General features: G+C 50.6%; 1 protein-coding gene across 14 annotated transcripts in view; it reads left to right on the top strand.

Moving 5' to 3' along the window:
- The window catches only part of ZNF618 (zinc finger protein 618), a 204,884-nt gene extending 192,753 nt beyond the window's left edge, over positions 1–12,131 (top strand). For all 14 annotated transcript variants that reach the window (XM_005210569.5, XM_015472711.3, XM_015472703.3 and 11 more), the window contains 2 exons: positions 3,559–3,660; positions 4,357–12,131. In XM_005210569.5, coding sequence (XP_005210626.1) covers positions 3,559–3,660; positions 4,357–5,873 — 1,619 coding nt within the window. In that variant the 3' untranslated portion in view covers positions 5,874–12,131. The remainder of the gene's footprint in view (positions 1–3,558; positions 3,661–4,356) is intronic.
- The last annotated feature ends 3,508 nt before the right edge of the window (positions 12,132–15,639 follow it).

Below are 15,639 nucleotides of genomic sequence, written 5' to 3' on the forward strand. Positions count from 1 at the left end.
TATGTCGTGGGTCTATTTCTATTTTGTATATAAGTTTATTTGTATCCTTTTTTTTGTTTGTTTTTTTAGATTCCACATGTAAGTGATATCATATGGTATTTGTCATTGTCTGGCTTACTTCACTTAGTATGATCATCACTAAGGCCTTCCATGTTGCTGCAAATGGCATTATTTCATTTTTTTAATGTTTATTTATTTATTTGGCTGTACAGGGTCTAAGTTGCATGTGGGATCTAGTTCCCGGAGCAAGGATTGAACTTGGGCTCAGGAGCATGGAGTCTTAGCCATCGGACCACACCACAGGAAGTCCCTCATTCTTTTTTATAGCTGAGTAATATCCCAATAAATATAATTTATATCAATTGCATTATGATATCTTCTTTATCCATTCATCTAGGGCAGCCCTTAGAGTTTTAGATTGACATTCTCCTCTAACTTTGTTCTGTTGCCTGCTAGGTCTGTTGTTATTCTTATTTCTGTTCACCTGGACTTAATTTTCTTCTCCTCCGGCTGTTCCTGCCATTGGTTTTCAACAATTTTATTATGATACTGTGCCTTGGTGGTGTTTTCTTTGAGTTAGTTGAGCTTTTAGAACTTGATTTTATGGTTTTCATCCAATTTGGAAAAATTCTGGCCGTTTCTTCAAATATTATTTCTGCCTCACCCCCTTTTTCTGGGACTCCAATTTATATGTGTGTTAAACTGCTTAATATTGTCCATACTCCATTTATTTATTTACAACCTTCTACCCAGTCTGGTTTTCATTGGATATTTTTTTTTGCTCTGTCTCGAACTTCACTGATTTTTTTTTTCTTCTGTGGCAGCTAATTAGTTTTTATCCCATACAGTGTATTTTTCCTATAGCACTTATTTTTATATTCAGAAGTTCCACATGAGTGTAGTTTAGTTTGCTCTTTTATACATCTCCCATTTCTCTCCTTATGATATTCATGTTTCCCTTCATATCTTGAACGTATTTATGATGTTTACAACTGCTGTTGTAAGATTCTTATTGGCAAAATATATCATCTCTGTCCTTCTTAGGTCTGTTTCTATTGATTAGGTTTTGGTTTTTTTTTTCTGGTTATGGGTCATATTTGCCTACTATTTTGAATGTCCAGTACTGATTAGATGAATGACATTGTGAATTTCATATTAGGTGCTGTTTTTTTTTTTTATTTTTTTGAGAGTATTAAACTTGGCTTGCAGTTTGTTAAGTTTGGAATCACTTTAATACATTTGAGGCTTGTTCTTAAAATGTATTAGGGCAGATCTAGGGCAGTGCTTACTCTATGGCTAATTTAGCTGCATAATAAGGGGACTGTCCAGGGCTTCTCAGGTGGCACCAATGGTAAAGAAGCAGCCTGCCGATGCAGGAGGCACAAGAGAGTGGGTTCAATCCCTGGGTTAGGAAGATCCCCTGGAGGAGGGCATGGCAACGCACTCCAGTATTCTTGCCTGGAAAATTCCATGGACAGAGTTGCTGACTGAAGTGACGTAGCATATACACACGCATACAAGGGGACTGTCCAGTTTCTCGTGCATTGAGGTTGGTCTCTCCATTCTGGTTGAGGGGGCCCGGGTGACTTCCCCAGCTGGGTAACCCTAGGAGTTATCATCCTGCTGCATGTTAATGATTCTTCCCCCATTCCTGTGGAATTTGGTCATACGTATTGGGCTTCCCAGGTGGCTCAGTGGTGAAGAATTCACCTGTCAAGGCAGGAGATGTAGGTTTGATCCCTGGTCAGGAAGATCCCCTGGAGAAGGAAATTGGATCCCACTCCAGTATTCTTGACAGGGAAATCCCATGGACAGAAAAGCCTGGCAGGCTACAGGCCATGGGGTCGCAAAAGAGTCAGACACAACTTATCGTCTGAACAGAAATAGGCAGATTAGTTTCATCAAAGACTCCAGGGAACCCCCTACAATCTCAAGAGCTCTCTCTTTCTGACACGTCCTGTGCCTTAGTACTTTTCCCTGTAAATTCTAGCTGTCTCTGCCTGAGTTTTGATCTCTGTCTCTTAAAGGTGACCACTGTGCTTGTTCAGTTCCCTGCCTCCAGGCAGTAAGCAGGGCAGTCAGAGAGTGCACCACATTTGCTGCTTTTTCTGGGCTCACACCCCGGGTTGCCTGTTTGAAAGCAGTTGTATCGTGATCACTAGTTGTTTGCAGCTGGAGAGCAGTTCCTATGGTAGGGCATCCCTAATGGGCAGAAGTGAAAGTCCCCTCCCCATAGATTTTGATGCATAAATCTGTTCATTCTTTGACTTGTGAGCTTAAAGTGCATATCTCTAAAAATACATATGAAATTCTGATTAGGTGTGCTTTTTATTATGTTATGCATTTTCACGTTTCTCCAGGGTACACAGCCACTTTTCTAGTGGCTGCAAAATATTCCTTGAATGCCCATCCCAGAGTCTTCTAGCTGGCTGACTGTGAATATGTAGAAGTTGGAGAAGTCTCTTTTCTAGGTATGGAAATTATGGCCTTGACCTCTAAGGTCTGGCATCTTAAATTGAGAAGAAAGGAAGAACAGTGTCTGGCAATGCTGAACAGAGGCTGCTGACCCACTGATAGTCTCAGGTTGTGGATTCTACCTGTCAGATGATGTCTCAAGGAAGTACACCCACAACAACAATATAAGAGCACAGAAAAACAATATTAGAATATTGGGCAAACAGGTCCATAGCAGAATAGTCATACTGGAAATGGCACAGCCCTGAAACTCAGGACCTAGGGTGTAGTTAACAATTGGTAAAGTATGGTGCAGTAAAAGATGGGGTGGTCATTTCTGATGGCAAATATGTAACTCAGATAATTTCTACTCAGAAACACCTCTACAAAAATGTCAAGAATTGACCGTGCATAGGAGAGTATGGCGTGTGCCCATTACTTAAAACTGAATACCAATGTAAACGTACAGGTTAATAAAAATTAGGGGGATTCATGGAGGACACACCCAGGACAGCGCTGCTGCTGGTTTTCTGTGTGATCCCGAGCAAATCCTTTCCTGCGTGTGCTCTTCAGTTTCACCTTCTGCATGTAACGAGGGGGCTGCGAATTGTATACTTGATGTCACACAGGGCTTTGCTTTTGTTGTGTTCATCTAATTAAGTTTCTAGTAAATACACTAAAAAGACACACTTCAAAGAAGCAAGAGTGTGAGATGCTTTCTGCCTCTTGGGGTGTAACGGGCACCCCCTGCCCAGTCTCAGAACTTTGTGCTTGTGGGTGTTGGGGAGCCTCCCATCCAGACTCAGAACACAGCGCTTCCCATTCCCCGAGTGCTTACTCCATGCTGGGCACTGTGCCCACTGCTCTTTCCCTATGTTATCTCTTATTAGTCCTTCTAACAATTGTGGGATTATCTTCATTCTTCCCAGTGATGAAAATGGTGCTTTGCAGGCATCAGATAGTTGTCTAAGGAGCCAGAATTTGAACCCAGGCCCGAGTCCCAGAGACCAGTCTCGTCTTCACTTGCGTGCTCTAGTTCTCTCCTTGTTAGCTGACAGGCCTCTGGCACTTCAAGGAAATACACTGTCCCCTTTGTGCCCACAGCGGACAACGAAAACAACATTGCCTCCAACCAGTCCCGATCGCCCCCTGCTGTTGTGGAGGAGAAGTGGAAGGCCCAAGCCCAGAGGAACAGCGCCAACAACAGTAGGTCTTTCCCAGGCGGACGCCGCAGACTGGAGGAAGTCTGCTCCAGCCCCTCCCGCTGCTTCTCTGCCCCCCTCCCCACCCCCGTACCTCCCATGGTGATGCAAGACCACGCATAACGGTTTACCAAGCACTTTCACACCTGAGACCTAGTTGATGGGAATTCCGACCTCACAGGATGGAAGAGGAGGCCTGGGGAGACCTGATCTCTTTGTGATCAGAGAACACAAATTCATGACAGAATCAGAATTAGAATTCACCCTGCACAATTTCTCTGGTCTGCTTTTTCCTGACACTGTGGCCTCAGGTATCTTATTCACTAACGCCTTCTGTATCAGAGGCTGTTTCTGTTTTGAGGAACTGGTTAGACTAGTTAGCTTCAGAGGTCGAGGTGAATGGCACATGCAGCAAATATTTGCACACATACCACTACCCTCTGTTCCCATGCCCATGGCAGGCATTTCTAGTCAATCACAGAACTTCATGGCATGGCAGGCATTTCTAGTCAATCACAGAACTTCATTCCCGGGAGACTGTCACATGTTAAAGACTTGCCGCCACCATCGGTTTGCACACAAGATGAAATCACTTCGTAATTCCTAATACTAGATGCTTGAGTATTAGGCTGCTGCCAGACCAAGAAGCCTAGAATGCCAGGATTAATCACGCCTCTCTTTGTGTCCCCCCACCCCCCAGCCACGACCAGTGGTTTGACACCCAACAGCATGATCCCCGAGAAGGAGCGGCAGAACATCGCAGAGCGGCTGCTGCGGGTCATGTGCGCCGACCTGGGTGCTCTGAGCGTGGTGAGTGGGAAGGAGTTCCTGAAGCTGGCCCAGACGCTGGTGGACAGCGGCGCCCGCTACGGGGCCTTCTCGGTCACCGAGATCCTGGGCAACTTCAACACGCTGGCGCTGAAGCACCTGCCGCGCATGTACAACCAGGTGAAGGTGAAGGTGACGTGCGCCTTGGGCAGCAATGCCTGCCTGGGCATCGGCGTGACCTGCCACTCGCAGAGCGTCGGCCCCGACTCTTGCTACATCCTCACGGCCTACCAGGCCGAGGGCAACCACATCAAGAGCTACGTGCTAGGCGTGAAGGGTGCGGACATCCGCGACAGCGGCGACCTGGTGCACCACTGGGTGCAGAACGTGCTGTCGGAGTTCGTGATGTCGGAGATCAGGACCGTGTACGTGACGGACTGCCGGGTGAGCGCCTCCGCCTTCTCCAAGGCCGGCATGTGCCTGCGCTGCTCAGCCTGTGCCTTGAACTCGGTGGTGCAGAGCGTGCTGAGCAAGCGGACGCTGCAGGCCCGCAGCATGCACGAGGTCATCGAGCTGCTCAACGTGTGCGAGGACCTGGCGGGCTCCACCGGCCTCGCCAAGGAGACCTTTGGCTCGCTGGAGGAGACCTCACCGCCGCCCTGCTGGAACTCGGTCACGGACTCGCTGCTGCTGGTGCACGAGCGCTACGAGCAGATCTGCGAGTTCTACAGCCGGGCCAAGAAGATGAACCTCATCCAGAGCCTCAACAAGCACCTGCTCAGCAACCTGGCCGCCATCCTGACGCCGGTGAAGCAGGCGGTCATCGAGCTGAGCAACGAGAGCCAGCCCACCCTGCAGCTGGTGCTCCCCACCTACGTCAGGCTGGAGAAGCTGTTCACGGCCAAGGCCAACGACGCGGGCACCGTAAGCAAGCTGTGCCACCTCTTCCTGGAGGCGCTCAAGGAGAACTTCAAGGTGCACCCAGCGCACAAGGTGGCCATGATCCTGGACCCGCAGCAAAAGCTGCGGCCCGTCCCCCCCTACCAGCACGAGGAGATCATCGGCAAGGTGTGCGAGCTCATCAATGAGGTCAAGGAGTCCTGGACTGAGGAGGCCGACTTCGAGCCTGCAGCCAAGAAGCCCCGCTCCGCCCCCGGAGAAAACCCTGCCACCCAGGAGGACGACCGGCTCGGGAAGAACGAAGTGTACGATTACCTGCAGGAGCCCCTCTTCCAGGCCACCCCCGATCTCTTCCAGTACTGGTCGTGCGTGACCCAAAAGCACACGAAACTCGCCAGGCTCGCCTTCTGGCTCCTCGCGGTGCCGGCCGTGGGGGCCAGGAGCGGGTGTGTAAATATGTGTGAACAAGCACTTCTCATCAAAAGGAGGCGACTGCTCAGTCCAGAAGATATGAACAAACTCATGTTTCTGAAATCCAACATGCTTTAAGACTTCCAGATTGAAAAAAAAATACGAAAGAGAAAAAGAAAAGAGAACGTTCAAAGAGGAAGGAAAAAAACCCACACAACACTGTCGCAAACAAAGAAGAGCAATTTAAGTTCTAAACACTGTGGACCTCATTATAAATGCCCCCTGGAAACTTAAGTGCTTTTTTTCAGTGTGAGTGTGCATGTGTGTGCACGGGCAGCTCTGTGCTCATCTGCGTGGCTGCCGAAGTGTTGCACACACGTGCACACACATACTCCCCTGGTGCATGCATGCATGCTCCCTTGTGGGCACGTGTGCATTAAACTGGGCGTGTCAGGAAAGCTGAGTGTTTGGGAAAGAGGGAAGACGCTTCACTTCCTTTTCTCAGTGAGGGGGCTTTAAAAGACTCCATTTTCAGGTGTGCAGATTGTACAAACTGATGTTGTGAAATGTTCAGGCAGCTGAGATCTGAAGTGACTTGACGCTCTCTGTCCTTCACCCTGTGGTCCCCCTACTGCCCGTCACCCCTGCCCCTAGTCTTCCTGACCCTATCACACCCCACTCCTCCCCAGCTGCCCTGCCATGGATTCTCCAAACTGCATCAGATGGACAGCTTCTGCACTGGACTTTGTTCTCGTTCACCTTCAGGGCATTGAGCTGCTGCCTTTACGATACCCCTGGGTGTCAGGGGGCAGCCGCCTTAGAAACACACCTATCTATTTCCCCAAATCAGGAAAGGAGACTTTTAAGAATATAAAGCTGACCTTTTGCTTTTTAATATAAGAGAGGAAAAAAAGACATTTTCAAAGAAGTATAAGATAACTGTCTCCACTCCTTAATAATTTTTTCCTAACATTTTAGCAGTTTTTGCCTTTTTTTTTTTTTTTCAAATTTGATTTAGACTCTGCTAGGAGGCACTGAATGTCTATAACTTATATTTTGGAGGTTTTTTTTGTGTTTTTTTTTTTTTTGATTGCCCTTTTTGTTCCTCGAGTCACACTGTAAACTAGCTCATCTCAGTGGTGTATTCAGTATCCTGAGGTTTTTATCAACCTTCCCTGTACAGTCCAGTTTTCCTGTATTTGAAACAGCCAAGACCGTGAACTTGGCTGTGCTGTTTGGAGATCAGGAGAGGTGTTAGAGTCACAGGTCTCGCAGACGTGGGATTTGGTGGAAGCCACAGAGAAACGTGGCTTAGGAGTGCTGACTGTAAGTGGAAGACCGCCCTCCTGGCTCGCTGCGTCTGGTCCTGCGAATGTCTGATTTCTGTACCCAGAGTGCATTACACTACTTGCCGCGTCACTGACCCTTCGGCTCAGCAGGGAATCCTGAGTTGATCCATGTTCGCATCCATCACACCTCAGACCCACAACCTCCTCTTCCTCCCCAGGACCCCTGAGATTCTGGGAGTTCCACTGCCCACGGCCCTGGGGGTCCCCCACATGAGCCTCAGCCCTCCTTCCAGGACGGTGGTTGAGCACGGTGCCTTGCGGGCCAAATGACGGATGTTTGAGGGTGGAATGGCATTAGGCCACATTCAACTTGATGCTGTGAAAGATGGTTTTAGGCTTTTCTTCCTCTGTGAGCGGTTTAGGTTCCACACACTTAGCCTAAATGCCAACAGGGTGACCCTTTCCCCTCTCAAGAGGTGGTTTTGTTAGGATCAGTGCTCAGCCTCCCACCCCACCTCTCAGTGAATATGTACTGGTGATCCAGTATCCCCTCGGTGCCCACCATCGCGGGGGGCACCATTTGCAAAGGCACATTCTACCATCCTGGGGGGCTGACCAAGTCCACCACATCCCTCCTTAGTAATAAAACATTGTTCAACTGCGAGATACCTCGATTTCAAAAAGCACTGTACAACAGCCCTCTCCCCGCTCCCCGGTCCATGGCAGTAACGTTGGGGAAGTTAATTTAAAAACTCAAGGCTTAGGATCATGGACCAGAACACTGTCCCGGGTGCCAAGCCTGCTCAATTTGCCTCATGAGAACTAACCCTCCGCATCTTGGACATACTGAAATGCATCCCAGAGGGTCGTTTCCACGTTCACTGCAGCAAGCCATGGTCTCAGGAACCATCATGCCATTTCCTCTCCTGGAGAAGTTCTGGGCACTTACTCCACGTTTCCAAGGGGTGTCACACCATCAGAAGAGCCTCTTACCTGCACTGGACAGTCACCGCTTGTCACATTCTATAGTATATGGGAGCATTGACAGGCTATTTGATGAGACTTTGGGAGACCTTCCAGAAGGTGGCTGCAGGCTTGCTGGTGGGTGAGATGCCTACAGCCAAAGGCCTCCAGCCTTGCTGCCGGGGAGACCTGGCACTCTGAGCCACACAGGAGGGTGGAAGCTGCCTGTGTTGTGTAGTTGGTAGGAGTCAAGCCTCGGAGCCCATCCTCTCTCTGCTTTTGAGCGGGGAGCTGTGCTGGTCTTGCCTCATTTTAGGGGCCACTCCACAAGTCGGCATTTCACTGTGTTGCAAAGCCATCAGGACCAAGCCCAAGTATCAGCGTCCTTCTCCTTGGAACTCGGGGATGTCTGCCCTCCAGCATGAAATTTCTAGGAAGTCTTACTAAATTCCAGGTATCTAGTTAAACGTGTCACCTCCTGTTCTGTCCCTCCTTTCCACCTTAGTTCGATCCTTAGGGCTTGGCTTACTCTGCAGAGATGACGTGAGTGCCACTCGGTTTCTGAAGGCTGTCTCCTGGGACTGCCTCATCCAGATAACAGGCATAAGGTCGCAGGTAGTCATTTCTCTCTTCCAGTCTTTCGTCCTTCAGACACTCTTGTTGCCAGTAGGAAGGGCTGTACCAAGGTGCCCCTCCTCTGTCTGCTTTCTCACGCAGGCAGCTCGCCTACTGCAGATCCCCTTGCAGTGAACAGCTTAATAAAACCCAAAGATCTCACAGGCCTAGCCACTGGCCCCTTGTCTCCAGCAATATCCACCCTATCCAAATTCTAGCTCAGCCAAAGGATTGAGGTCGGCTCTTCCAGCTCATCTCCTGGTGCCTGCCCTGACATGGACCTTCAGAAAGTTTCTGTCTTCTGGCTCCCCGTTCTGTGGCACTGACCACTATGGGACTCTACAGCTCAAGGCAGTCAATTGCCTGCTGACTTGGACACAGTTTGCCAGAAGTGTGTGATTCCCAGGACATAAGGGGCCTTGCTGCTGACATGCATGGACCCCAGCAAGGAGGCGGAGAAAACACACGTCCACTCTGCAGGGTTTTCCTGCCTCCTCTGAGGTCAGTCAGTTTCGCCACCATAGCCCAAGCCAAGGACCATAGCCTTATGGGTGGTGCCACAGATGTGGAGTAACCAAGGGGTCTCTGCTCCAAGAGCAGGCGTGCCATCCAGTTGTCATGAATGGATGCCTGGACTTGTGCCAACATGGTTCTTCTTCCCTCTGCCCAGGTCCACCAGCCAGGCCTCCCTCCAGATGGTAGCTAGAGACCAGGAAACAGAGGGGCCATCAGATGAAGCTCCTTATGGCTACTCTTCATTTCAGGGTTCATGGCATAGAAAACCACCTACTGTGCCTGTGAGTGAGGACACTGCCATCACTCTGCCTGGCAGCTTCATGGTTGGCATCCAGGCTTTGGCTCTTGGCTGGAAAAAGGGTGCTGTGGTTTCCTGGTGAGGAGAGAGCAGTCCAATGATGTAGTTGAGAGGTTCTGCGTCTCCTGATTTCTGGGAAGGACTCTCTCGGACATCAGCTCTGTAGGCTGGTGAGCCTCCTGTCCTTCAGCTTGCTCTCTTCTCTCCTGTACTTTCAAGAAACACCAGAGAAAAACTCTGCAAGGCATGTTTTCCACCGTGAAGCTGACCCTCTGCCCTTAGGGGTCACCCAGGCTTGTGCTTTAACTTGGACTAAACTCTTTGGAAAGTGGGAGCCCAAAGAGCTGTTGGGGATGCCTCAGGCACTCTGGGAGGCCACAGCTTCACAGGGAAGGTTTGGAACTAACCTGGGATGCCGATGGAGAAGGGAGGTCCCGTGAGGAATGACGCAGAAGGGGACAGTACTGGGATGTTGCCATGACGACAGGTGTGCTGGCAAAGATGGAGTGAGGAGCATCCAGGGCACAGCTGGAAGTCTGCCCGCATGGAGCTGGGCAAGTTCATAGCTCTGCCCTTGCCTGGGGAGCAGTGGTAGCACCTCTGTGCCTGGGATGTACCTAGAGGAGGGCTTCTAGAAAGGCCGCTGCTTAGATGAAACCAAGAGGTAAGGAAGGCTCAGGCTGTCCCCTGGAGACAGCAGGTGGGGAGGGGGGCTCCTGTCTGGGCCCCACCGGCCCCGCCTCTGCCCACTCGTCACTGTGGCTCATGTTTGCTAGGCCAGTTATGGTGAACCAATGAGACAGTGTTTTCTCTCTTGAGTTTCCCCTCCCACTTCTCCCTTCTCTGGGTTTTTGGGAGGAACTTGTTGTAGTTGTTTCCCTTCCTCTCTCGTTTGGGTTTGAGGATCGTAGTCCGTGGAGCCCCACCGTTCTCTAGAGGGGCCCTGTGGTTCTGTGCAAAGAGGCACCTGCTCCCGCTTTGGTGACGGTGAAGGGCATCGGGTTGCTATTGTGTATTCATGGCCCCACCGCTGCCACCACCATGGGCGTTGCTTTAAAGATTCGACTCCGGTACCGAGAAGGATGTGCTAGGTCTTCAGTTGGGTGTCAGCATCAGGACCCACCAAGGCCTCCCGACCCACATGTCCCACCAGGCACCTTCGACTCTTCGAACCAAAGTTCCTTTTAGGGGCACAGCCCAGCCTTGTCCGCAACCTCAGGGGCCTGGGATCCCTATGGCGCTTCCTGAAGTCCAGGTTGGCAGAGACCATGGAGTCTGAGGCCAACCGGAAGGGGGGCTCTTCCCACAACCCAGGTGCCAGCCGGTCCCCGCCTAGGACCCTTCCCTCCCACCCAAACGGGGTCCCAGATGGGGTAGCCGGGTTCCAAAGCAGTGAGCAAGCTCGTGGACTGGCACAGGGCTGGAACTCGCCAGCCAGGAGACAGAGGGCCCCATGGGGCTGCAAGCTCCCAGACCCACTGGACAGCGTGTCCAGGGCCATTCAGATTCCAAGCATCAGGAGGTCATTTTGTACAACCACCGGAAGCAGAGATATTTTTTAAAGAGCATAAATTATTTTCAGTTGTTCTCTGATGACCCTATCTTTTTTTCCCCCCATAACTTCATGTTGGTGATTCTTTCACATCAGGTAAATCTTATGAAAGCCTTGGTGCCCCCTCCCTCCCAGGCCCCGCTCAGTAACCACGTGTGTGCACCCCCATCCTTTCTCAGTAGTTAAAGACGTTCTAGGCAATACCATGGGCACATCTGACTGTGTCTCTCTCTTCGAGTGCAAGAAACTCAAGTCATCTTAAAAAAATACAAAAAAAAAAAATTTACAAAAAAAAGAAACACACAAAAAAATATCTTTTTTAGGCCAGAGTTTTCTACAGGTATTAATGAATATTTTTCTTAATCCTTATAAGTTTTATGTGTTTAATATTTCTTAATACCGGTAGCATTAATTTATACTTTTGTAGCAACACAATATTTTTATAAACAGCCAGTGCTTGGCTCAAGTCTCCACAAGGGGTTTGTGCAGGGTTTTCTTGGGACCCTGTGTACCATGTACTGTATTTAAAAAAAAAAAGTTACCTAGTGTCACCCTTGCTGTGTTAATTAACAAAAGACGTTGTTTGCGATCTCCTGTGTCGTTGGCGTGGATCCAACAGCTCTGCAAGGAGTCACGTTGCATGGGGGTTGAGTTGATGGTTCTTGTGATTTGTAAACCCCCGAGACCAAACTTGAGGGTTTATTTAGGGTTTTCTGTTTGTCCTTTGGGTTTTCGGTTTCATTTTGGTTTGGGTACCGTTTTCTCCATTTATAGCCAAATCAGTTTTGTGGTGTTTAAAACTTTTACTGATGTCAAATGGAGGAAAGGAACAGAAAAAAAAATTTTTTTTACAAAGTAATAAAATTTAAAACTGAGCTGTTTAAATGTTGCTGTTTTTACCTGTCTGTTCTTGTCCAAAAGTGGGACATTCCCAGGGTGAAGAGGAAGGGTCCACTTGGTTCCTTAAATTGCCAAAAGCCCCAGCCCAGAATTCAACACCCCCTACCCTCCTCCCCTGAATTCTTGCAACATTATTTCCCAGTTGGTTGATGCCAAGGCAAAAAGACATCCTTTTAATGGTTAGAGAGAATCAGTTGCTTAAATAAATGATTTCATGTCAGTGTTGTATTTATGGTTTTACAATAAAACGACCTTTAGGAAGATGGCAGTGCGTGGCGTTATTTCTTGGGCTTGGGGTTGGGCCGTGTCATCCAGGCAGGAGCAGGGCACTGGAGAGTAGAGATGGACAGAGGCAGACGTCGCCTGGGGGTGATGGAGCTGGAGTCCATCCCGAGGGGACATCAGATGAGGTCAGGGTGACCCTGGACACCAGAGCCGGGTCAGAGATAGCTGACGAATGAGGCCCAAGAGCACGTGGCCCCCGGGGCCTTGCTCTTGAGCGCTGGCCCAGGGGAGGAAGGGTGGCCCAGGCCCCAAGGAGCACACCCAGGTTTGCCTGGACTGACGTCATTTATGTGATGTCATGGGTTGTGTGTACCATCCGTTTTCTGAGGAAGGGTGCCCGTGGCTTTTGCCAAATTCCAGATGGCATCTGTGACTCTGAAGAATCAGTGGGAGCTGTCAGAGACACATTCAAACCCCGTGTCTGGACACACTGTCTCCAGTGCAGTCCAGAGTGGAAAGCCTTCCTGGGGAGGGAAGGCACTCTCCACCCCAGGAGAGGTGCAGACAGAGCCCAGACACTACACTGGGGGCCTGCCAGGCAGCCAGGCCAGCTCCCTTGGGTGCCCTCCTCTCTCTGTCCTTCTGAAGCTCTGAGCAGCGCCCTGATGCGGCAGCCCACCCAGGCTTCCCAGTGGCTTTCTTGCAGCACCCCCTTTCCTAAACCTCCCTCCCCATTCGCTGACTGCTGAAACGCTGCCATGCTCCGAGCCAGCTCTCCACTCCTCCAGGACGGGTGACTGTCCTCCCCTACCTGCCCAGAGTTAGCGCAGCCATCTCCTAGGTGAAGCACACGCCCACGTTACCCTTGCCCTGTGGTCATTTGCAGGCCTTGAGCTCCTTCGCCCCCAGCACTGGCCTCCTGGATCATGTGTGTGGAGTTCGAAGTGTCTGCAGAAGGGTGCTGGCCCTGCCAAATTTCCCAGGTGGCCATCACTCTAGCCAGGTTAAGAATCAGAGTCCTTCACGAGGGCCCAGCCAGGGTGGACTCGCCCTGAGCCTCATGCTGCAGACAGGCTCATCGACGCTCGGCTTGGATAGTCGGACTGAAGGCAAGTCTGAGACAGTAGTGCCGCCAGAAGGCAGCTGTGGCCTGAGCCGGGATCAGGGAAGGAGGGGTGACCGCTTCTCCTGAAGCAGACCTGCTGTTGCCAGAACAGCCAGCACCTTGGGCTTCATCCCTGTCCTTAACCCGATACAGTCAGTGAAAGTAAAAGTGAAAGTCGCTCAGTCATGTCTGGCTCTGGGACCCCGTGGACTATACAGTCCATGGAATTCTCCAGGCCAGAATACTGCAGTGGGTAGTTTTACCCTTCTCCAGTGGATCTTCCCAACCCAGGAATCGAACCGGGGTCTCCTACATTGCAAGCGGATTTCTTTACCAACAGCTGTCAGTGCACTCCCCAAAAGGGGTGCACTGCTGGGTCAGCTGAACAACTTCCCATCAATCAAATCTCAGGGGTCACAGCATGAATGGGCTGTGAGTCTCAGCCAGCCTCCCAGAGGCACCAGCCCTGCCCTCAGAAGCCCCTTCTGTGGGAGTTTCCTGCTCAGCATACCACGTGGACATCCCAGAGCCGGTGGGTGAAGTTCAATCAAGGAGTTTCTATGGGCTCTGAAACAAAAGTCAGGAGTCTTGCTGGAGCAAAAAGACTCCCCCCGCAACCTCAGAATACCAGAATCCAGTAAGGCCAGGGCGTGGCCAGAGCCTTGGTATGGCTGAGGGGCCAGCCTCTGGATTTTAAAATTAAAAAACAAAAACCACATTTTTCTGAGTAGCCACGTCTATGTTGTAGAAGAGATGAGTGTGACCTGTATCTTTAAGAGAAAATTTAAGATGAGATGGTTTAAGAATCAAACAGGTGGGGCTTCTCTGGTGGCTAAGCAGTCAAGAATCTGCCTGCCAGGGCCAGAGACACGGATTCAAGCCCCAATCTGGAGAGAGCCCACATGCCTCCGAGGAGCTAAAGGCCATGCACCACAGCTTTTGGGCCTGTGCTCTGGAGCCTGGAGGCCACACTACGGAGCCTGCATGAGCAACTGCTGAAACCCAAGGGCCCTAGAGCCTGTGCTCCTCAACAACAGAAGCCACCGCAGTGAGAAGCCCATGCGCTGTGACTTAGAGAGTCGCCCCCACTCACCGCAACTAGAGCAAAGCCAGCACAGCAACAAAGACCCAGCACAGCCAAAAAACAAATAAAAAGCATAGGTCATGGCAGCGTTTGGCTGGGAATGCTTCTGGTGCCTTCTGAGATGAGGGGACTCCTGACTGGAGGAGTCCCCTGAGGTGGTAAGACCAGATCCAAGGGAATTTTTTGTAGAGAAAGTTGTAGCAAGTATTGTGGAGACATGTCTCCAGAACCAGGCAGAGTGGCAGCAGGGGCTGGTGACCCTCAAGGGCGGCTCCATGTAAACGGGCCATGTCAGTTCAGTGGAATTGCACAATCTTAACCACTAGACTGCTGGGGAAGTCCCCAAGAGGTCCATTTTTAAATGGTGAATTCAGAACTGTGAAAGATACCTTATGAGCCAAAAACTCCCATCCACCAGCTGAGCTGAGGGTGGCTGACCCATCTGTGGCTGGCATCTTCTGCTTTAGGCATTTGTCCTTTGGGTCACTTCAAAATATCCCTCTTCAGAGTGATACCTTCAGACTGATGCAGATGGTGGCCCCAGTGTATGAAGCGTGCATGGAGGGGGCAGGTATAGCTAGACGCAGGATGTGAGGACATTTGTGAATTGCAGCCTGGAGAGCCTCTTGGCTTCTCCCAGTGTCCCCATCCCCAACTCCAGCCATTTCTGTCAAGAGAGGGTCCCAGCTACGCCCACAAATGCTGTCCCTCAGAACAGTCCTCTCTGTTGGAACCTAGAAGCCCCAAGCTCAAGGCTTTGAAGAAAATAAGAGGGAGGAATCTCTTATGTGATCTGATCAAGAGGGCTGCAGAGCTGTCTCCACCCAGAATCCTTGCCTCTGGGTTTGTCCCCTCCACCGGAGATGTGCAGTGCCCACCCTTCTCCCTTCCTGAGGGTCTCTTAATCCAATGGGCTAATGGTGTGAAAGGGACTCTGGACCAAGCGAGCCGCCAGCCCTTAGCATGCTGTTCACCCCGTGGAGAACAGATGCCGTCTCTGCCTAGGTTTCTGCTGCCGGGGTCGGCGTTCCATTTCAGCACACGTGAAGCTGGGGTTTTTCTGCTCTCTCAGCAGCAGCAGTCCTCAGGGCTCTGAGCGGATGGAGCTAGCAAGAGGTGTTTATGAATCTGATGTTTGTAGATCTGGTCTGTGTGAGCTGGAGGCTCCTGGAGTCCTGTGCTTGGACCAAGTTGGTGCCCAAGCCATGCTGGACAGCCTACCCGCTCTCTTCCTCCAGGGAGGAGAAGGAGAAGCTGGGCTAGACCCAGGACTTGCAGCTGTGGTCCAGGACCAGATGGTTGTCCTGGGCACAATGAAAAGGGCAATGAATATTCTCCTTCCGGGGCCAAGGGCCAG

Source organism: Bos taurus, chromosome 8 (genome assembly GCF_002263795.3).
Source record: "Bos taurus isolate L1 Dominette 01449 registration number 42190680 breed Hereford chromosome 8, ARS-UCD2.0, whole genome shotgun sequence".
Lineage (NCBI taxonomy): Eukaryota > Metazoa > Chordata > Mammalia > Artiodactyla > Bovidae > Bos > Bos taurus.